This window comes from Oryzias latipes, chromosome 16, assembly GCF_002234675.1.
Source record: "Oryzias latipes chromosome 16, ASM223467v1".
Classification (NCBI taxonomy): Eukaryota; Metazoa; Chordata; class Actinopteri; order Beloniformes; family Adrianichthyidae; genus Oryzias; species Oryzias latipes.
The window spans coordinates 16,303,833-16,326,636 of NC_019874.2; the positions used below are offsets into that span (position 1 = coordinate 16,303,833).

General features: G+C 37.0%; 2 protein-coding genes across 2 annotated transcripts in view; both read left to right on the top strand.

Moving 5' to 3' along the window:
• Positions 1-209: 209 nt before the first annotated feature.
• Positions 210-4,709, top strand: c16h7orf31 (chromosome 16 C7orf31 homolog). The gene is made up of 8 exons (XM_023964538.1): positions 210-1,186; positions 1,263-1,334; positions 1,423-1,452; positions 1,557-1,747; positions 2,222-2,301; positions 2,389-2,557; positions 2,669-2,757; positions 2,851-4,709. The coding sequence occupies exons 2-8, from the start codon at positions 1,267-1,269 to the stop codon at positions 3,601-3,603; spliced, it is 1,380 nt and encodes a 459-aa protein (XP_023820306.1). The 5' UTR covers positions 210-1,186; positions 1,263-1,266; the 3' UTR covers positions 3,604-4,709.
• A 1,092-nt stretch (positions 4,710-5,801) lies between these two features.
• Positions 5,802-22,804, top strand: part of osbpl3 (oxysterol binding protein like 3) — a 28,499-nt gene continuing 11,496 nt past the window's right edge. The window contains exons 1-8 of the mRNA XM_011485174.2: positions 5,802-5,927; positions 6,195-6,245; positions 15,713-15,879; positions 19,615-19,731; positions 20,334-20,387; positions 20,634-20,747; positions 20,951-21,112; positions 21,258-21,381. Of these exons, the coding sequence (XP_011483476.1) occupies positions 15,784-15,879; positions 19,615-19,731; positions 20,334-20,387; positions 20,634-20,747; positions 20,951-21,112; positions 21,258-21,381 (667 nt within the window). The 5' untranslated portion in view covers positions 5,802-5,927; positions 6,195-6,245; positions 15,713-15,783. The remainder of the gene's footprint in view (positions 5,928-6,194; positions 6,246-15,712; positions 15,880-19,614; positions 19,732-20,333; positions 20,388-20,633; positions 20,748-20,950; positions 21,113-21,257; positions 21,382-22,804) is intronic.

A 22,804-nucleotide genomic window follows, 5' to 3' on the forward strand; every position in this document is an offset into this window, starting at 1 on the left:
GGATTTGCTTAAATCAGTTTTTATTTTTATTATTTTGTATTTCTTGTACTTATCTTAGATTGTTTGGTTAGTAAACTAAGCAAGTTTAGATTTTTTTCTTTGATAACCTCATCTCAGAAATTCTTTCAGGACCAATAAAATAAATACAATTCTAAATCAAAAGTCATGTTATTTAAATATAAAATACCATAGATTAATCTGACACAGTTTTTTTAATGTTTCAAATTTATTTTATATCTCCACTTCCACAAATCAAATGACAGATGAGAAGAAAAAAGTTGTGAGAATGGCAGCACCATGGACAGCTCCTATCTGTGAAAGCATCTACTAAACAGGAGAAGAAGATGTTCCACAAAATGAGCACAAGCTTTGCTCCTTATTACGATGACAGGATGATTGTTGGAGAGAGAGAAAAAAGTTATTCCTTTGACTTTTATACTCAAACAAAGTTTTCAGCATCTATGGGCACACAGCCAGTGACTCTGTAATATATTGCTTGGAAGTAGGGACAATGAAATAGGACTCCTGTAGCCAAGTACCAGCCACACACAGCTTGTATCTAGTGTCAGTGTGTGCTGGTCAGAGCAAGCTAGATTGTCATTTCACTTCATGGTTGGTTGAATGACTGCAATAAGCTGCGAACGTGTTATATCATCAGATCCACATATGATGACAGGATGAGGCAGTCCGGAGCAGTGATTACAAAATCTAATGTAGTAGAAAAAACCTTATACGCTCATGCAGATTAAAATGAAAATGCTTACACTTGGTGGGATCCTCCTTTAGTGAACGATGAGTAAGGAGTCTGTTTCCTCCTTTCAAAGATACAAAAGCATTCTGCTGACACGGTGTGCTGCAGGTGGGATAGGGTGTCAGGCACACGATCCGGTTACTTGTCTTAACAAGGCCATTTCAGTTGTTCCTTCTATGTAAGTCTCAAACTGCTCAGAGATGAGGAAGTCCTCATCAGGCAAAAACAGCCTCAAATTCAACAATCAGAGCTTCTGAAACAGGACAGCAAAAGAGAACAATTCAGATTTTTTTCTTTCATTAGAGTTTTTCTTTCATATTTTGTATACTTTGTGTTTTTAAGCACTCTATGACTCATGTGACTTGTTCTGCTTTTGTTTGTCTACGTGGAGCTGACAACCTCCCAACCTGGATTTTCAGCTCATTCTTGCTTGGAGTAAGGAGTTCCCACTCATTATCACATAAATAAAAAGGTAAAGAAGTAGAATTATGTTCTTGTTTTACCTTTACAGCCAAATGGACCACCAACAACATCACGACTGGCCCAGCAGAAAAAAAAGCACTGATCGCCTCAATGACCAACTGTAGGTTCATTTATTTTGTTTCTGTTAAAATTCTCAAAATGTTATTGGGTGAAAACAAACTAATTACTTCTTTTTTTTTTTTTACAAGCATACCAAAACCGACTGAAGTCAATGTAGCGTGAGTTTATTTGTTGTAAATATGTAAACATAAACTGTGCTCTGCTCTTGTGCTTTTCTGTTTTTGTTCTGTATAAATTTATACCCACTGACTGCTTTTTTCAGAGATAAAATGAGGAGATCTGTCACTCTAAAGGAGCACCCCTATTCATCGCACATGTCTCGGTTTGCCGTCTTTCCATCTTTCCTTTCCTCTGAGGACCCAGATTCACGGTTTAGATCAACTTCTCAAGCCATTCTTGATTCCTGTGTCCCAAACAGAGTTGAGAATGTGATTCTGCTCAGCAAGACTAAAGGTAAGACAGTTAAAGAAATGAGGATATGGTTTTTGTGGGTCAAAAGATGTGTGTGTGTTTTTCTTTAGATAATTTACACACTCTTCTTAATTTTTTGGAAAATTTTAATCTGTGTCCCCCCTTTTTGTTAATATCGGGTCTTATTTTTGCTTTTTTATATGTGTGGATTGTATTTTCCTTGTCATGCTTTTGTCATTTTTAAGAGTCAATGTGTAGTTTTACAATTCTGGAACAGCTTCTTTCACTTTTGAGTTTACTCTGGATGTCTTTGTTGAGATGTAGTCTTTTTTAGGGGTTCTTTTAGTTCAGACTGAAGCAGGTGTCACAGTTGTTACACATTTGATGTGTCTTTAGCAGAATTTCAGACATATTTGTCTCATTTTGTTTTTGTCTTACATTTTTCGTGGATACATTTTGTAGGTGGTTAAGGATATCAACTGGTGTTTTCACACAATACACTATTCATGCTTTCAGGTAATCCCTACAGACACGAGATCATGGAAGCACCAGTAAAGACCAAAAAGTTGTCGAAAAGAGAAAATGACTCATTGGATGTAAGTAAGCAATGACCAAAAAGGCATAAAACCTTCTTAAGGTCAAGAGAAATTAAACATAAATTTTGGTTTATAATGCTCCTCCAGTATACAAAACTCAAAAAAGGGGAAAGTCAAGTTTTCTTCTCCAGTTCCACAAAGCCAGTCTTCCCCAGCCCTAAACAGCATGACTGGTATTTGTCAAAGACTACAAAGAACATGCTTCAAAGCTTGCAGAACAAACTTTGGTGCACATCCTATCAAGTGGACTATACAGGTAAAGGAAACAGAAAAAAAAAAAACATGAACTCTAACTAATCATATCTTACATTTTTATTTTTAAAAATAATTTTCTGCTAATTTCTTTATTTTAATTATTTTATTTTAGGTAAACTGCCAGCAAATCATGGGAAACTGGTACATTTCAATGAAAATACAAGCAACATCAATGGAATCAATCCATTCTCTACTTCATTGGTAAGTGTTTTTTTTTAGTTACAACAGGAAAGAGCAAGAAGTAAAAGAAAAATAATTATTTCCTCATAATAATTTTTCATTTAAATGTTCCAGGTAAAAAGCTCATTTCCCATGTCTCCTCCCTCAAACGCAAAACCAAGGAACATCTCGAACATCAGTCCCACCAAATCTGGACCGAGAGACATTTCTCCAACTCCAAATCAAAACACCAGTGTAATGAGCCAGCATGGCTCACAAGAGATCACATCTATCCATGATGATGTGCCATTTCCAAACCAAATAGGTCACAGACAAGTACAGCGCAGAACTTGCTGCACAGAGGAACAGCACTCTGAGCTTTTCCCGGAGATCCCACACAAACACCGAGCTCAGAACAAAAGCCCTGCCCATGAGGGCAGGCATAAAGAAGACCGGTTTGATGAAAATCTCATACAAGAATCCAAGTCACAGAGAAGCCAAGAGGGTCATGCTGCTCAGAGCACAGACGCAGAGTGGTGCTGTCAGCCAGTTTCATCCAAAAACAGAAGCTCTCATGTTGACTTTTTATCTGGATGGTCTTCAGAGGAGGAGATGACTGAGCGCAGAGAACTGCGACACAGTGTTTCCAGTCCATGCAGCTTTCCTTCTGTCCTGCAAAGAACTGGCTCAGGGAATAAACCCAGGCCTTTGGCCGGCGCTAGTTCAACTGTGAGCCTTCTGGAGCTTCAGAATTCATTCAGCAAGTCTGAAGCGCATCGAAATTTCAACAGCTCTGTCACTCGTACTGTCATGAACCTCAGAGACAATGTGACCAGTGGAAAGAAACACAACTTCTATGGGATCAACTGTAATTTAATACATGGATAATACTCTAAGTCAGGATTTTCATTTTTTCTCTAATGTTCTGAAGCTGATCGGAGATGTCATTGTGTTTGCATCCCTCTGTGTTGACTGCTGTCACAGCTACTGCTGGACTGAAATCCAGGTAGTAGAAGCGCTAAGGTTTGAAATATCTGGAGCAGGTTTTTTGCAAGAAACTTGTTCTTAACGCTGTCTTTCAACAAAAGTAGCTTCTTGGTGACCTTCATCAAGATGGCTCGGTTTGGCTGGACATTCATTCTCTGCTTTTGAAAGATGTGAAAAGCTGTACTTTCTTTCAATACCAGAACTTTACCTCAAAATAATGCTGTCTGACAAATGCAAGGACAAGAGTCTGAACCTCATTTCTTGTTTTCTATGACCAAATAAAGATACAGATGTCTGGACATCCCAAAAAGTCAAACTTAATATATGCCACAAATACAAATAACTGGATTTATAGACTCAGTCAAATATCAATGCCCTAAGTTTCTATATCTAAGTGTGCTCATTAAGGCCTGTAGAGGCTGTTCTGCAGCTTTTTTTACTTTACAATGCAGTGTTTTGTTTGTCTGTAAAAAGTAAATGAATTACTTTAAAAATAAATAAATTAAAACACCTCCAAGACTGCACCAAAATGGGTTTAAATCTTATATAAAGTATCTGCAAACATAAATATAAAACCTCTTAAGGCCTGATGACCTGACATATTTTCATCTCTAAAATCCTATTTTTTGGGTTTGTAAACATCTAAACTTAGACAGAAAACTTAGGTGGATGCCCAGTTTCTTTTATAGCTTTTACATTTTGAAGTTTTTATTTGAATGATTGAACAGAGTATAACATGGCACATTGTGTTTCATTGGTGCACCAGGTTTTAAAGCCTTTTGAAGGATATAAAAAGATCACTAATTAACTGTGTATGTATCAGCAAAGAACCAAAGAGAACCTCTCTTCTCGCATCTGTAAGAACAAGAAAGAAGCGGCCTACAATGCTTCCAGACATTTCAGTACACAAACATAAGACACACATAAGAATACTTGTCGGATTTGTAATAGTGTGCAATTCATTTTGATCAAAGCGATAGATTTACTGGGGAATAAAAACCTGCTTTTTTTTTGTTACTAAATGGTACAGAGTGTTCCTCAGAGGATTGCTTTCACTGCCTGTTTTTTGGAATCCAAACCTTTGTTTTACACGTAACCTTCTAGCTTTCAGTTATGGGGGGGGGGGGGGGGGGGGGGGGGGATATGTTATTTTTTGGTTATTGCTGTTTGGATGAAAAGCTTCACCTGTTCCAAATTCCAGACTCTAAATCCTTCACCGGCAAGTAAAGAATTAAAGAAAAGAATACTGTATTTCTTTTAGAAAAAAAAGTAGTTTTGGTCATGTTTTTATTTAATTGCAAAAAAAAACAACACATTATGAATCTCAAGCCATTTTTAAGCAGTTTTTTTACATTTTATTTTGCTTCTCTACAAGAGACCTAATCTATGCAAACTATTAATCTACACATATGATTGCATTATTTTTAAATAAAACCCCACACATCAGTTTTGTTTTAGCCTTGTGATTTCCACTTAACCCGTGTGCTATCCTAGGCACTTTAACATTGGGAGTTGGGTCATCTAGACCCACTAGACAGTGCACTGAACCTTTTTTCTTCAATGATTTGTGATCTTCACTGGTTTCCATGGATTACATGAAATCTTTCCACCTTTATCCACCTTTGTCATGGTAGGGTGAACACATCAGTGTAAGGGTGGGGTCATAGGTTGGCACAAGGGTTAAACTTCACTAATTTTTCTGGCCCCAGCTGGAAACAGAGAGTAAACACATTATCCAGCAGGTGGCAGTATAGTGTCACATTCTGTAATTTATGAGGCTGACTTCTTTTTGGTTCGAGTTAACCTATTTAATATACACTGCAGCCCTCCGTCTATTTCTTTAAAAATATAAAAATCACGGTTATCAGTTTTATAATCATGTCACTTTTAAATAATAGGCGCCATTGCATTTATTTAATTCAATGTTAGATTTAAAACGAATACATATTCCTGTTTTGTTGTGCTTTTCCGTCAGTGTTTTACCTGGTTGCGTAAGTCCCGCCTCTTTTAGCAAAACCAAATAGAAAGCTGCATTCTGATTGGACACGCCTTTGAATCGGTCACGTGGTGCCCCCTCCCCTATCAGCCGCATAGAAGAATTGATGCTGCATACATCTGCGTGTCACGCGCAAGAAAGGACCTGTTTCTGTTTATCACTTTCACTTAGGCATTTCATTTTTAGCAGACAAATCATCATCCGGCTACTCTGAGATTCGTAACTTAAGGTAAGTTGTTAGCTTTACTCTGATAAAAGTACGTTTTTAATCAATTGGGAAACTTATTCTGCTGTTTTTATTTGTCTAGTTTGCACTTCAAAGTAAAAGCAGGAAAATATTTAGGTCTTACATTACATCTTTTAAAATTGAACAAATTAAAAGTAGAGTAAGTTTAGTTCTTTCTTATTCTTAGCTCTTTTACATTTACAAATACAAACACAACACCAAACTAGATCATTTTGGTCTCCATAGTAACTTTACTTTTCCTCCAAACAGATGAAGCCAGAGACTGGATAGACCAGTTTTTCTATCTTAACTGGGTTTACAGTAAGTGTGATGCCTTCTCTGGTTTTTGGGCTAAAACTCAGTGAAGATCTTGTTTGGCTCCCTCAGAGCAGATGTACACGAGTGGGAACGTGAATCCAGATTTTATCAGCATCTGAATTCAGTCTCTGAATGCAGAAACAGGGTTATGGTTTTTAATATCAATATCACTTTAATAGAGTATTTTATTTGACATTAGAAAACCTGGAGATCTCTTGTAGCTTGTGGGTATGTGTCAACGGTACAGCAGAAGCAGCTTGTGTTTGTTCAAACATGTTGGACGTTCATTTCATGTTTCTAAGAATTTCCATGAAGTGATGTCTAAGGAGGGTGGAGTGCATGCTTAGATTGGTATGCAAGCAATGAAAAAGACTGAATTATATCAACCAATGCATGTCCTTAAAGTTGGATTTGTCAAACACAGAAGTAGGAGTGTTGTGTGTTGAACACTTGTGCTTGAAGTTGTGAGATTGAGTTGAGCTCACAGCTGCTTTCTCTGGTGGATTATTTGCCACCCTGGAGGTTTCTCTGTTCCCATTTCAGGTGTGTCCCCATCGAGCACAGAGGGACTGAATCTGTAGAATGTAGCAGCAGCAGGACAGGAAAAAACACTTTTTGGTGGGTGCATTTGTGAAAACATCAATGCAATGGATTGCATGACCTGCGCTGTTGGTGTTGACATGCCCTGCCTGGAATCTATTGGGAGTTCACAACAATTTTGGAGCCATCTCAAAAATTGCAGGGACAGCATCTGCAGCTTTTTGTTATAAAACACATCTGCTGTGTATGGCATTGATCCTGTAATATCACATTTCAGATTATTGCTTAGTCTATTCAGCGCAATGATATCTCAAACTCAATGATCTGCATGCATCTCTAAATACAGATGAGATAGAAGATGACATAGTCAATGATCTCTGATACTCTTCATACAGTTTACACTTAAAAGTACATAAAAACACTTGTTGTGGCATGTTTGATCTTCATCTGATCAGAAAGAGCTTATATGAAGAAGAGAGACTATTTAAAGATCATTTTTGCAAGTCACGTCAAACGCCTGGAAAAGCCTTTGGAGTAACATCTAAACTGTGATTACATTTAATTAATAAGATCAACACCACCTGCTTTGTCTCTAATTGTTGTCTAGATTGATGGAAGTGGGAAATTTAAAAGGCATCCTGCTGTCTCCGTCTGCTTCCACCAGGCGTCACAGACACTGATTTCATAACTCTCACTGATTGCCAGATATTTTCATGAAATTTTAACAAGGGTGGGGTTGGCACAATTTGCCTTAAAGAAATGGGAGGAGGAAGCATAATGTAATGTTTTTCCATAACTCTTCTTGCAGTCATTTGCTCAATATGTTGACGAGAATTTTTAAAAATTCTTCCTACACATTAATATCAATAATTTATTATTATAAATATGATTAATTATTCTATACAAGTTTTTGCTTATTGCCTTTATCTTTTCATCTTCTACTTGCTTACTGTTCGTTTTTTTATTTGTTATGCTAATAAAATACTTTTTTTTTCTTTTTATAAGCATTGTTTTTATCAGGCATTAACTAAAATGGTAAGAAATGTAAAATAAGTGATTGATAAATGCTATTTTATTTAAAGAAAACATGTCATTTACAGCACTCACACACAAAAAATAAAATGATAAAACCACTAAATAAATAAATAAATAAAGATGGCTTATTTGCTTCCATCTCTCACACAGTTTTCAAAGAGATTCATGGAATGGATGTACTTTTCCTGTTAGAAGTCAAAAACAAAACTTTGGTGTGGAAAGCCATAATTATCCTAAAGTTTTCTACAGAATTTTTTGTTTTCATTTTGTTTGTTTTTTTGTTTGCTTGGCCCTGGTACAGTAAAAGCATGCCTGTGCAGTGCAGTCATTCTTTTCAAGGGTACTGCTGTTCTTCCTAGTATCATGTTGCTTCAGACATTGAGATATTCTTGCTTGAAAACAACACATGTAAAACATATGGACATGTCTGTGACTATATGTCTGGACTTGTGCGTGTTGTATCAAATTTTAAAAATACAGTTATTTTCATTGTCTTACTTCTAATTACCAGTAATAGGAGATTATAATATGAAAAACATGTCAGAAAAATTCAAGTCATGGTGGTTCATTGCATAAACATAAATAAATCTTCAACAGGTAATGGCTGAGCAGATGCTACTTACACAGCAGCATCTGAACTGTGACAAAGAAGTGAACTAATTAATGCTTCTTTTCTGTTCTTGATTACTGAAAACCTTTCTAGAAGACAGCTGCTTCACAATCTGCTAATCACATTAATAAACAAAACACTGTTCACCTCAAATGTCCACAGACCAGTGGAATATGTTCAGGAAGCTTCTTCAGCTCCCCTGCAACAAGGACAGAAGGTCATTCCTGCACACTGCAGTTGGTTTATGTAATAACAGGCTGTGTCCTTCAAAAGAGAATGCACCATATTTTACTTTGAGGCTTCTAATCAAACTCAGACATCACATCGAGACATTTTTTTATTCTCAAATTTTTCTGTGCCCACAAGGCAAGATGATTAAAAAACACAGTGTCATTCAGCCGTGGTGTTGATTTCTAACCAATCAATTAATGTTAGTGTACTAACAGAGTAAATGGAGGACTTTCTGCACATCAGCATGTTGGCGTTGTCACAGTACACTTTCACTGCTATACTCTGACAGATTTCACTATTTGTAACTGTTGCATAAAAAATAAGGGAATGCTGAAGCATTCAAAGCCATATTTTTGCCTTTTAGTTTGATTCCCATGCCGTTTTTAGATTACCACATATCATTTAGCTAAAGCAGATAGCTAACCATATGGTGAGTATTTGATTTGAGGATTAAGCCGTTTAGTTACTCTTAAGCATATTAGATCACAGTTCAAAACTGGGGCAAAAGAGGTCCTAGCAAATAATTACAAATTCATTTGATAAGCTGTATGGGTGGGACAGGATCACATGGAAAAATCCATAGAAAACACGTGATCATAACACGTCAGAGATTCAATTTCATTTTGTTTTCATTTCTGCTCCTCCATACAAGAGCAGGAAACACTTCATCAATTAAATCTAAATGTAAATCTCCTAAAATGTGCTCTTTCCTGTCAGAAATTTCATCTTTTCTGCCCAACAATGAAAGGAGATGGAAGAGCATCTAAATATATCAGCAAGTACACAGAAATGGCTTGCAGCGTTGCTGATGTGCTTTTTGTTTTTTTAGGAATTTTATTTTTCTACTAGTGGCCAATTTTTTCGCCCCCATGTGTTTCCACAAGAGACTACAGAGAACCTTTGCCCTTTTTAAAGAAAAATCATATTTTGAAGACTGTTGTTGAATACTGTCAGAGCTCAGTGTTAACCATTACAGTCTTTAATGAGCAACAGTTGCATTGTCAGGCTGCTGGACATGACAACGACACACTTTGAAGAGCAGTTGTCCTTTTTTTTCCTCTTTGCTCCTCTGCGTCCTAATGAGCTGCTGTTGAGTTATGAACTGTCAGGCTCCCCCACAAAGTGTGTGTAATAAAGGAAAGGACCTCTGCTACACTCAGAGCTGACAGCACATAGAGACCGAGGGATGGGGGGCGGGGGTAGTCGCAGGGTGTGTGGTGTAGCATGTTGAGGAAGTGGTTTTTCTACAGGATGCAGTGTGGTGTGAGAACCTGTGATAAAACACCTCTCTGTTTTCCTGACGGCTTCAGTACATTAATTAAAAAAATGCTGCTTTGTCGTAATGAAACCAAAACAAACCATCTGCGTTTCATCCACACAAACTAACCTCTTCAACCTTTTCTCTTTGCTGCGACCGGTAGGAAGTGTTTTGAAATTAAAGCTGTAGAAAACGGCAGATTAGAAAAGTGCCTGGGATAGCTGTCCTCACTGAGAGCTCAGCTCCATGAGCCTGTTCTTTTGGAGAAGGTTCCCTTCCAGCAATGGCATGCTTCATGAAGCCTCAAGCAGATCTGAAGTGGACAATACCATCTGTGCAGCTGGTGTGACACATGCTCTTTTCAGAAGGGACTATGGTGTGGAAAACATACTCTTAATTTGGTTAGTAGAAGGTATGACTGAAAATGTCTTTACTCTGTGTTTTTACATGTACCTATGGCATTTCTCTCATGATGGAGGACTTATATAAAGTTGCAAGATGAGGTTGAATGTCAAACTGGTTACATGTTCTTTTTTTGGGGGGCCAAAACCAAAAACCCAATAAAAAAAATGAAAAGTGAGAAAAAAGGTAACTAGAAAATAAGAAATTTTCAAGATATGATCTTATACATGAGTCCTCAAGATCTACCACCCTGCTTATTACAAAGCCAGCCATGCCCTACTTTTCTGCATCAGCTAATTCTAGGTTCTGATTGATTGACACTTGATCCAGGAAGAAGGGCAGAGATAGCTGGAAAGCAAACGTGGTGTTGGATAGATTGGTTGGATCGTCCTGATGAAGTTTAAAGGTTAACAGAACCCAGTGGTGCCTGTGGCGGAGCAACCTTTCTGGGTAACGTGTGATTAGAAATGGATGATCTGTCAGAAAATAGCTGCTGGATCTGACTGTTAGGGTGATTAGCTGTGTGCCATGAGTAGAAGTCATTTGTTTGTAACCTGTAGGCACATTGTTCTACAGTACAAAGACCTGAGTGGGGCTTAGAGCAATATTTGACTTCTGGGGTGATATTCAATCAACATTGACTCTCTTCCATTAAGGTAACTGTGTTACATTAGATTAGTCAACAAAACAGGGGAAATGTATTTTCCAAGTGCAAAATGTAAATGCTATGCTTACTTATTTACGTTATCCTTTTTGGGGAACAATAAAGTTGGCTATTTCTAAATTGAACTGAAGGGTTTTGTGTTTAGTTTCACTGAATGATTTAAATTTATGAACATTAATACATTTTAAATTTTATGAAAATCAACATACAGTAAAGGCAAACTTTTATTTTTATTTTTTATCCTGCAACTTTTTTCTTTTCATGGGTTCTGGGAAACAAAACACCAATCTCCACCCAACTTTCCCGAATTACTGTCATGCAGCAGCAGCAGCTAATAGTCGCTGAAGTACTGTAATTTTTGCAAGTTATGACTATTTCTGAAGAAAGCTGCACTGTGGGGGTTCAACTGGGAGAGGTTTTTTTTTTCTTTTTTCTGGTGAGTCACATCCTAATGATGCCTGAAAGCTCGCTATGACTGTGAGCTTCTGTAGCAAAACGGGAGAATCCCAGAAACACAAGCTGAAGATAAGATTTAAAAGAGGCTTTCAGCTTCTTTTCAATTTAGTTAACATAGTTTAAATGCACATTAAATCATCTGGTTTCAGCTCAGCTCAAAAGTTGTTCAAAGACTGGCAATACAGCATTACATACAGTATTACATACAGCAGCACAATGTCTGTTAAACACACATTTGTTTTTTTACAAAGCTGCTCACCTTTGAGCAAAAATGCTCAAGGATGCAACTTGAGAAACTGAAATTACTTTAACAATTTCAGAGTACTTCAAGAGAATGTTAGAAAAATAAGACTAAAAAAAATCTCTTACTTGTGTCCGATGTTTGCTTAAATCCCTCAACACAAACCAGTTGTTGTTGGTAATTACCAGAGGAAAATAAGACTTTCATTTTCATGCCTGACAAAATGTGTGCACTGGATAAATTGGATTAGTACATCCTGTGACATTTTGTCTTTGTTCCATGAATATGAAGGATCCTATTGAAAGCACATTCAGGCTTTTAAAACTTTTTTTGAAAACATTTTATGGCTTCTATGATATGATAACAATATGAAAATCCAACACAAGTAACTAACACATTTAGGAAAATGAAAAAATACACAAATTGAAAGCTAGCTGCCTCTGATAAATGAAATAAAAAAAGAAAGAGCTAGCATTTTATTTTTATCCTCTCTTGTGAGCATAGAATACGTCAGTTTAGTTGTTAAACGAGGTATTTAACGAATCAAATGAATCAATTTATGCATTTGACCAATCGGATGGACCCCTTGATGTTGTTGACCAATCAGTCGGAACCCTTTTATGTTATATGCTCGCCTCCAATGTAGACTAGTTTCATTTGAAGTAAAATTTAAGGTATGTTGAATCTTATTTAAATTAAACTGCAGTGAAATGGAAATTATTTTTTGGTTATTTTGCCATTTGTTCATATATCGCAAGTTACATCGTTATCGCAATGTTGATCGCTAATATCCCGAGTTTTTTGTCATATCGTGCAGCCCTAACTTCAGGCTACTTATCCGCTGTGACCTTTGATTCAATCCTTAGAGTTTAAACAAAACAAACCAGATGTTGGTGTGAAATTATTACATTGTCGTCCCACCATCAAACTGAGTTCAAGTAACGATCCAAATCTGACAGTAACTTCAAATGAAACCAAGGAAACAGAGCTAAAACATGGCGGGTCAGGGTGAGGGTGTGAAAAAACTAGTATGGCGAGTAAAGCAGGACGATTGTTTTCTCTGCAGTACCTCTGGGTTTTGATGGCAAATTATGTTAGAAATTTGTTAGAAGTGCTTTCAAGATGGTTTTGGCTTCTCTGTATTTGTCGGCCTGAATCCTCCAGATAACTGAGGTAATAATGCAAATGTTGGCAGCCTAGCAGTCATTTATCAGCCCTTTTCCAAAGAGTGTACCTGTCTTCTGCTATAAGTTGGATGATGGAGCAGCCTGGGTACCAGCAAAGCCTCTAAGGTTGTGGAGATGCTGCTTGAAAACTGTATCGGTTTTTAATAGAAGCCATCCAAATCACTTAGTGGAGAGCAAGTCCATCAAAAAACTTATGTGCAACCTCAACAAATTTTGTTTTCAATGAAGTGATTCAAAAATAGGGCTGCACAGCGAGAAAGCCCCGGTTCAAATCCCAGCTAGGACCTTTCTGTGTGGGGTTTGCATGTTCTCCCTGTGCATACGTGGGTTTTCTCCAGGCATTCCAGCTTCCTCCCACAGTCCAAAAACATGCTTTATAGGTTGACTGGTTACTCTAAATTGTTTATTGAAAACCAAATAATTTTAGGCATACAAACTTGGAACACTTGCTCACTATCAGAGCACTGTGGTGTTAGACTTTCACTCTAAAAACAACTTTTGACATGATTCTTTCTGAAAAATGAGGTATGCCTCTTAAAAAAAACAAGTATGCACACTTGAAAGAAAAGCTGAGTAACAAATTGAAAGCAGTTTTGTACAAACGGGTTTCTTTAGACATAAAAGACTTCATGAAATAGGTTCTACTGTAAAGCATGTTGCATGACTGGATTTGCATGGGCAGAAAGACATTCTTTGAAACCAACAAAGTCAGTTCCTCAACTCTAAGAGGAAGACTTTAAATGCAAATGAGGCGGCAAGATTTATATTTATGAAGCATCATTTTTGAGGCTAAGTCTCCTAATTGCTTTCTGTGCACCAAGGCAATAGACCGAACTCCCACTGTCAACAAAGGAGAAAGTTTCTTGCAGATAGACTTCTTTCTCTAGCAATGTGGCTTTTGTTCTCTGCAGACGCAGCCTACACTTACAAGGAGGAGAGAGAAGGGATTGCCTTAAGCCTGCAATTCAAGACCGAACCAAACGAAATGAGAGATCCTTTAAAGCATGTTGTACAACCAGATCTATCAACAAAAAAAACAACTTTCTAAATGATTTTGTCTAGTCACTAACCTGTTCGACTGGAAACAAAAAAACATTAGCAAAGTTATTTATTAGTTTGGAAGCCACACACTGGATTTGGAGAGCTCATTAGCATCGTGAAAACTTTTGAGTCCTTTGAAACTATGATCTTACCAACTTTACGTCAACAAAGTGCTTTATGAAGTTGGTAAAACTGCTGCTGTGAGTCTAAATATATATTTTTTCCTATTGTAGCAGTACAGAAACCTTTAGAAAAGTAAACACAACATGCTTGAAGATAGAAATAGTAATTTGGCGGTGTGGATTACGGGACATGTACGAATGCATGGTTTTTCAAGTTGGGTTTATTGAAATGATGGGAACTAGTCCAATTTAAAACAGCACTCATTATGTTTAAAGCCAGAAATAGCTTACTTCCAGTAAATATACAACAAATATTCAAGGAATCCAAGCTGAACTTCAAAAAGCAGTGCATTCGTACTACTACTACGGTACTTAATTCAACAGTATTGATATTGGGAAGATGGTGAGGGTACCACTGAAAGATTAGCCTCTCATGTACTCATGTATTCTCTTTTATCTTACATTTTTTTATTAAAAACAAAAATACATTCACTCACAGGAAATTGATCAAAAACATGAGATTGTCTATGAAAATAAATTAGATGAGTATCGACAAAGTGAGCAAATCCTCAGTTAGGCCGAACTAAAAACCAGTCTTACAGCTGAGTTACAGCATAAACACTTGCATACCATGATAAAAAAGCCCCAAAAATCTGCTTAGTTTGATTTAACATTCCTAAACTGTAGTAATGTTTTTACACTCTCTGGTAAGAAAAAAGTGTAATCTTTATTTTCTTGAATTTGTTATATCTTGCTCAATTCTTTACTATGCTGCATACAGTGTATTTTTAATAGATCAAATGATTGTTTTGAATATTAGGCATTAAAAATACATATAAATGTTTGCATTTTACACTGACTTTATCACTTTCATTAGTAATATCTGCTGTCTATAAAAATTTTGTTGACTTAATTATCATCATCATCATTCATTTATTCATTTTCTTAACCGCTTTTCCCTCCTGGGGTCACGGGGCTGCTGGAGCCTATCCCGGCCACTTGTGGGCGAGGGCAGGGGACACCCTGGACAGGTTGCCAGTCTATTGCAGGGTAGAATGTCTGCAAACACACACCCATTCACACCTAGGGACAATTTAGTTTTTTGTTTTTGGACAGTGGGAAGAAGCCAGATACCCCGGAGAGAACCCACGCATGCACGGGGAGAACATGCAAACTCCACACAGAAAGGCCCCCCGTTGATGTAGTTTTTCACATCCCCCAGCTGGGACTTGAACCGGAGGCCTTCTTGCTGTGAGGCAAGAGCGCTAACCACTACGCGACCGTGCAGCCGACTTAATAATCACTTCTTAAAATTTTACCACTGTATATTTAAAAAAGTACAAGTATTAACCCTTAAAGATTATATAAAGTCTCTCTGTCTATGCTGCTGTTTGACTGCATCTCAGGCAGTTGTTTAGATTTATAAAACTCCTAAATGTGGACAATCCCTCTTATTAACGGCTAAGTTATGACTTATTTAAATATTTGGTCTGTGTAGTTTGTCATCCAGTCCTGTCTGTCAATTTGCCGTCAAACGATGAGAGCACAGCTTATTTTCTGCTACACGAGTGCAGAAAAACAAATCATTCTAAATAACTTAATGTATTTTTCAGTAAGCACTAAAAGGCTTTTAGAGGACTTGCCAATTCAAAGCGTCTTTCCTGCCATCCTCTCTCTCTTCAGCCTTTCCTTTTGGAGTGGAGAAATGTGCCTGGTTCTGCAGCTCTAGTCCCATCTGGCCTGTTCACACCAAGATGAACCCAGAGGACAGCAGCACGGCCTTACCACAGAAGATTTCCTCCATGTCATCCAGCAACAGCAGCTCCTCCTCTAAGCATGACAGCAGACAGGTAGCTCTCAGAATATTTTCTTGGATTTAGGACAAGAAGATTTCACTTTTTATTTTCAAACTACGACACTGTTCTCGCAATCAGAATCAACCAGCCACAGCCATATATAACTTTAAACTGGTTTAAGCAACCATTTTCTCAAACATTTATACTTGTGTAAACCAACCTTTCTTAGTTTGCTGGCTTGTTTCCTCTGAGCATTTTTCTACTTACTAGTCTAGAGATACTTGGCTTTTATTGTGTTAGGGTTTGCTTTTCCTTTTGGATATTAAAGAGTTTACAATGACTGAAACATCTCACGCTCATACTCTTTCTTTAATCATTAAAAAAAGCAGAAATCTGATGGCTGAAATAAAGTTCTTCCTCCAACACCTTAAGCAAAACAATTCTCCACTGTAAGCGGGATACCAGAATATGATGTCAAACTGTTGTGTTTAAGTATTGGACAAGAGCTAATGTAACTGAGCAATCAGTCCACTGTTATGAGAGCCAAGCTCAGAGCAGAGTTGGGAAGGACTTCTCTTGTTCAAAATCCTTCTTAAATTTGTATGGACAGCCTTGTACTGTACTTCATGTGAATGTTCATCTATCATCTGGTTCGCATCTGGAGCTCAGCTATGTGGTTACTAAATGCATTTTTCAAAACTTGCAGAGGAATCCCAGAGATTTCTTTGCTGAGGTGCTCATAACTATTTTAGGGAGACATATGTTGTATTTGTACTTCCTATGCTCTTCTATCTTATTGTCAAATCTTTTTTTATTTATTTTTTTGTGGTTTCCATTTCTTTGGATTTTTTTTTCCTGTCTAGATTTTCTACATTCTAAAGTCTCTTGCAGCATGGTTGCTTTGCCACACTCCATCTTCATCACCATGGTTACTTCTAAATGCAGCTCCAGCAAAGTAATCATTCCTGGTTAATATAAAAAATGACTCACTCTCAGTGCACTGGCGCAGAATAGAAACCTTTGGTTTACACGCTAGAATATAAGGATGATATGTTTAATTGCCATCATGCCAAATCTATTGGCAGGAGCAGCTGCACTACTGCTTCCATTCTCTGTTTAAAGTAATGACGTGGGGGGTTTTTCAAGGAAAAAAATCTACTGGTTTTTATTTTTATGTTAAGCTACTATTACTTTGTACATGTTTAAAACCTGTTTGTCAAAATAGTAACAAAATTAACCTAAAGGCACTCTAAAGATGGCAATTCTTTTAAAAACACTAAATTCTGAAGCATTTAGCTGTTGACTGACTTTCTTCACACACACAGGGATCAACGTGTCTTGATACAAAGCAGCATTGTGTTGTTTCCAGGTGTATCCCTGTACTGCTATTTTGAAGGCACATGTAGTGGCTTTTTACAAATTGATTCAGTAAAATCAAATATGTCTTAATTTAGAAAATTTGCCACTGATTCAACTAGTCTTATAATAGACATTTCTTCATTTCTTGTGTGTTTTTTAGGAACCAAAAAACCGTTCAGTTATTTTTTATTTTAAGAATCCATAGTAATCCAAAGTTATCTTGACGTAAATTCTTCCTTTGTTCAATTTAATTCACTAGTTAAATGCAATCTGTTTTTCTTACCCAAACAAAAATGGTTTTGAAAGAAACGTTTATTAAAAATAACAACCATTCAGCTTTTAAAAGTAATACTTGTGAAGAATAAATATTTTCTTATATATTTAAAAGAAAGAAAATGTATTGAACCCTAAAATTCTGAGATCTGCAGTTTAGGTATAAGACAAAATAAGGTAGTGTCTACTGGGCTTTGAAAGGAGAAAGTACATTTGCTGTAATCAAAAGCAAAAAAAAAATCTTTTAATATTTCATTTGGTAAATGCCAGACTTAAATTACTGAGCCTCCTCATTTTAAGGATAACATTTATCCCCCTGAGCCAATGATTTTGACAAGAGGCATCATTCAGCAGGAGGTCCAGAGCTTTATGTAGACATTTGTTCTCATTTCCAACAATCTTTTGGCAACATTTCCCTGCTTCCGCTCAAAAACCCATCTTGATCTTGTCCTGATCGTTTTTAATAAGAACTCACAACTTTGTGCCAGAAGAGAAAGCCATGAGGAGCACTGGAATTAACAGAATCAACCGTAAGCCTTGTCCTTGTCTTTTCCACATCCTGCTTTTTTTAGATGACCTTAACTGTGCGGAACGTTGGAGTTAGTTGCTGTTAAACATGCTGAGACAACAAACTGTGAAGCACCTTAAAGCTCTGCCAGACCCAAAGTCTTTCAGGACAGGTGGATGCAAACTAGAGAGGACATTTGAGATTAAGCACTGCGGTATCACTGTGATTTGTTTACATAAACAGGATCCTATTTGACGGATTGATTACAAAGAATCAAGAGATTATTGTGCTGTAAAATAGAGATTAGTTTCTTTGAGCTGATTTATGAAGTTTAAGTGGAAAATGAAAAACATTTACCACCAAATGTGTTCACATCAAGTGTTTGCAGAGCTTTCCTGGAAATCTCCCCACTGCACAACAAACACCTTAGCTCCTGATGAAAACTCATAATCTTTATAAATCCTTTGAAAGATTTGCACCAGATATTCTTAATCCCATTTTCAAAATAATAGTTGACTCTGTAAAGCAGACTATGAGGTGAATGTGTAAATCCCTGAACTCGCTGCAGTTAAAACCCTCTAATCACTTAGCTTCCCTTTGACCAAAACCTTTAGCAGAGATGAACTTGTTTACTCAAACCTAAATTATTTATTACTCCAGGTCAGTATTTACTGGGAACTTGGTTTATTCCGCACTTTAGTCCATAGGGCTGTATGTATTATGTATGTTTACTGCATGAGTGTTTTAGGTATTTTTTGTGCCTTTAGTCTTTTCCCTTTTTAAAATGCCTCTTTTGTGGAAGTTAAATAGAAAAAATGTCCTTCTCAAAACAAGCGAAAAAATATGGAATAGAAGATATTTTTCTCTTGTTAAAAGTAAGTGAATAAATCTGCTTATGGAACTAGTAGAATTTTTCCTGGTAAAATTTCTTAAACTTGGTTGTGATATCCTATCCTTTTAAATTAAAATTAAGTATTGAAAATAGTGACAAAAGCACTAATATTTAGGCATTTTGCTATAGAATTGAAAAATAAGTGTTTTGGGTCAAGAAAAGCTATAGATCTTTAAAGTAGGTATTTTTATGCACTTTTGCCCCAAATATATTCTATTTTAGGAGCCATAATGGTCTACATATTTTCTAGATCATAATCTTAAAGATGAAAGATACGCATTTAGGATGAATTTCTCTTAAAAATGGTTTATATGTTTACTTTTGACTTTCAGCACTGCTGTTGTTAATGCATTTTTACTGTCATCGCCAAAAAAAAGCTTCCACTTTCCTTAAATCAAGCAAGTCTGTTTTTTAAAAAAGACAACCCACCATTCACAAATTTAAGTTTTAATAAAATGGTTTCGTTACAGATATCGCTCACAATAGAATATTTTTAAGATCAAATGACTCAACAAGACACAAAAAATCTATTGTCTTAAAACAAGTAACAGTAACATCTCACTGAAAAGTTACTAGTAAGTATTGTTTTGTCTTAAAATAGATGTTATAAAATGTTTAAACTAGAATCTAAACAATAATACTTGGTGAGATTTGGTGTTTTTGCAATGGTTTTGATTTTGATGAAATCACTGAACTGTTCTCACTCTGCTGTTAATGAGTGTTTATCTGAGGGCTCATAAATCTGACGTATCTGCAGGACAGCTGGGAAATGGTGGAGGGCCTGAGTGGAATCTTAAGCAACGCCATGGAGCCCCAGAAACAAGAAGGCTACATGCTGAAGAAGAGAAAGTGGCCTATGAAAGGCTGGCACAAGGTATAATAAATTGCTTCTTTTAGACGTCATAACAATTTTTTTTATTAACCTATGACAGCCTCAATTCACCTCAACACTTTTCAGCTTCTGTTTATAAACCTGCTGACATGAAGCGTTTGGGTAATTGAATAATGAGCGGGTGATTTTTGCTGCACAGGAGTCACACGTGACCCTGTGTCAGTGCCTGTTTCCAGATGCTCTGAAAGCTTTCCTGGGATGATAATGCTGAGGCTTCTAGGTGTTCCACTCAGATGCATTAGCTGATGGCGTCTTTGTTACTGGAGCTGTACGAATTTAGTATTGACTTCTAGTCAGAGGTGTCTGCTTTCAACTGCCTGATTCTCTGCATGTACACTAAGAGCCTCAAGAATTACATTTAGAAATGTAGCAGAGGGAGAGTATTACATCAGAGTAAAAGTTAAACTAATAAATGCAAAGAAGATGAGAGTCTGGGAAGACAAACCTCTATTTAGCTTGATAGTTAATTACATAAACTATCAAGATGTTGCCATGTGAGGATCACAGGCTCAACATACGTCAGGCTGGTTGTCAGGATTATGGCACGTTTTTAATTTACTCGCCGTCTTTCTCCCTCTTCACAGAGATACTTCTTCCTTGACAAGGGTACCCTCAAGTATGGCAAAAGCAGATCTGATGTGAGTACAAAAAACACCAAAGCTTTATAATCATCTTCCAAATACTGATGAAAGTGATTGTCTATAAAAGTCTTAATTTCCTTCATTATTGAGAAGCTAATATTTGCTTTGCTTCTGTCGTGTAGAAGGTCACATTGCCCTGGTCAACTCGACCCATAACAGGATTGTTCTCTCGTGTTTAAATTTTGGAGAATTTGTACTATGTTGAGTTGATTTACCTTTGCAAGATTGTGTGATGCGCTGCAGATCGAGAAAGGAAAGCTGCACGGTTGTATCGACGTTGGATTCTCTGTCATGGCCATCAAGAAGAAAGCCAAGTGTATTGATCTGGACGCCGAGGAAAACATCTATCATCTGAAGGTAAACCGCACAGCCAACCAATCAACGGCATTCCCACAAGCTCAGAGGAAGTGAAAAATTAAAAAGAGTGATCGTTACGTTTTTTTTTTCATCTGACCAAAAGACATACGACAATTTAATGTGGGACATGCTGTTCAGACGTCCTATGGGTTGTTCTTGTTTATCCCACCTCCCCCTTCTAACATGTGGGATCTTCTCTAAAGGTTAAAACCGAGGAGATGTTTGATGAGTGGGTCTCCAATCTGCGTCACCATCGCCTTTATCGGCAAAATGTTTCCACGATTCCTAACGAGAAGTCCTTCTGCTTCCCGCACTACCCCTCCCCTAACTCCCCCACTTTGGCTGATGCTGCTTTAATCAGAAGGGTACGCTCGACCTCAATCACACACAGTGATGCAAAATAAAAGAAATCAATTCTGTGTTCTGCTATGTATTAATCCCTTGATGAGAATGTTTGCAAAGAAAACGAATTGTTGTGGGATTTACCTTTGAGAGTGTTTGCTTCTGCAGCGCATGTCAGTACGAAGGCAGTCCACAGTGCATCCTGCAGGAGCCTTCCCTCTGGGCTCCAACAGCCAGGCCAAAGTCGTCGCCTGGCTCCAGTCCTCTGAGGAAATGGACAAATGTTCCAAAGGTGAGACAGGAATATCCTCAAGTCTGTTTTAACCATTGACTGTATAAGAGAAGAAAAAAAAGAGAATTTTACTGAGTGACCCCTCCCCCTTGCATTTCAAAGTACTCACTGGTCCCAAAAAGCCAAAATCCCACAGACTTCTATTGAGAAAGAAATAGCCTTTCATGATATTTTTGCTGTAGGGCAAGTAATTTCAATTATAAACTGACCAATCAGATGCCTCAGTAAAAGGTCTTGTATAGAACGTTCAAAGTGTTTGATTGACAGAAAAAGTTTTGGAAAGGTATTATAGATAAAAAGTATATTTTCGTTGCACTGCATCACTAAAGAATGATGAATTATTCAATTTTTATTGCATAAAAGGAAAACAATAAATATAGCACTATCCTGATGGTGAATTTGGCCGTGTTTGTAATGGATCAGGAGAGTTTTTTTGAACAGACAAGCTATGCAAATTTATCTGCACCTCTGTTCAGCTGTCCCCCCACACACACACACATTCAACAAAATGTTTCTGTTTTTGAAGCTTGCTGTGTAAAAAATTGTTTGATTTGCTGCGTCAGACACATTCTGGCAGACAGATACTGGCATGAGCATTAGAATCCACTTGTATACAAGTTAAAAGCAGAAAGGTCTGGCTTTGGTTTATCAAAGGCTAATAAACAAACACATTTTGCACAAACAAACACGCATCTAATAAATAAAAAAACAATGTATAAGCTTAAAGTAGTAGAAAGGATTGATGCTGTAACCTCACAATCAATTAACATGAAATATAAAAGAGTATTGATACCGGGAAGTGTCTTTGTGAGCTTGTGCATGGTGGTTTTCCATGCTAGAATGCATGACTTTGCAGCTGAGTCGTGAAAAAGCAGGTAAATGTTGTCTGCCCAACTAGAAATCCAAATAATAATAAGTGGAACAATAAGAAATATACCAGATTATGTGAGTTAGCAAGGATGATGGTCTCTCAACATTTATTACCAAGCTTAATAATGAACTTAAAAATGTCAAAGAACAATATATGAACATAGATTTTTCCCTCTAGCACAGCAGCTATGAAACAATATGCAAAAAAACATTTTGGAGAAAATGGTAAAAAGCCTATTTACACTGGCCTTGTCCTTATGAAGGTTTGTCTCTAAACTCGCTGATAAAACTTACTTTTATTTGACTATAAATGTCAACTTCTAGTACTCACAATGTCCAAGTGCTACAACAACTCTTCAACGGTCCTTCCTCCTCTGTACTCAGTAAATAAACATGAACAGACACCCGTCCATAACTTCAGACCTTTTAGCAGAACTAATTTGAGTTTAAAAGATTCAGTTTAACTAAAGCCAGCATAAGCCTGGTGTTTGGTTCACTCAGGGACATACTGATACCACCAGTGTGCACTCTTTGCTACCTGTGCAGAGAAAGC

Excerpts from the sequence above, each read along its gene's own strand:
- c16h7orf31 (XM_023964538.1), top strand. The coding sequence starts at position 1,267 with ATGGACCACCAACAACATCACGACTGGCCCAGCAGAAAAAAAAGCACT. Across the intron at positions 1,335-1,422 it reads GATCGCCTCAATGACCAACT|CATACCAAAACCGACTGAAG; the intron begins GTAGGTTCATTT and ends TTTTTTTACAAG. Across the intron at positions 1,748-2,221 it reads TCTGCTCAGCAAGACTAAAG|GTAATCCCTACAGACACGAG; the intron begins GTAAGACAGTTA and ends TCATGCTTTCAG.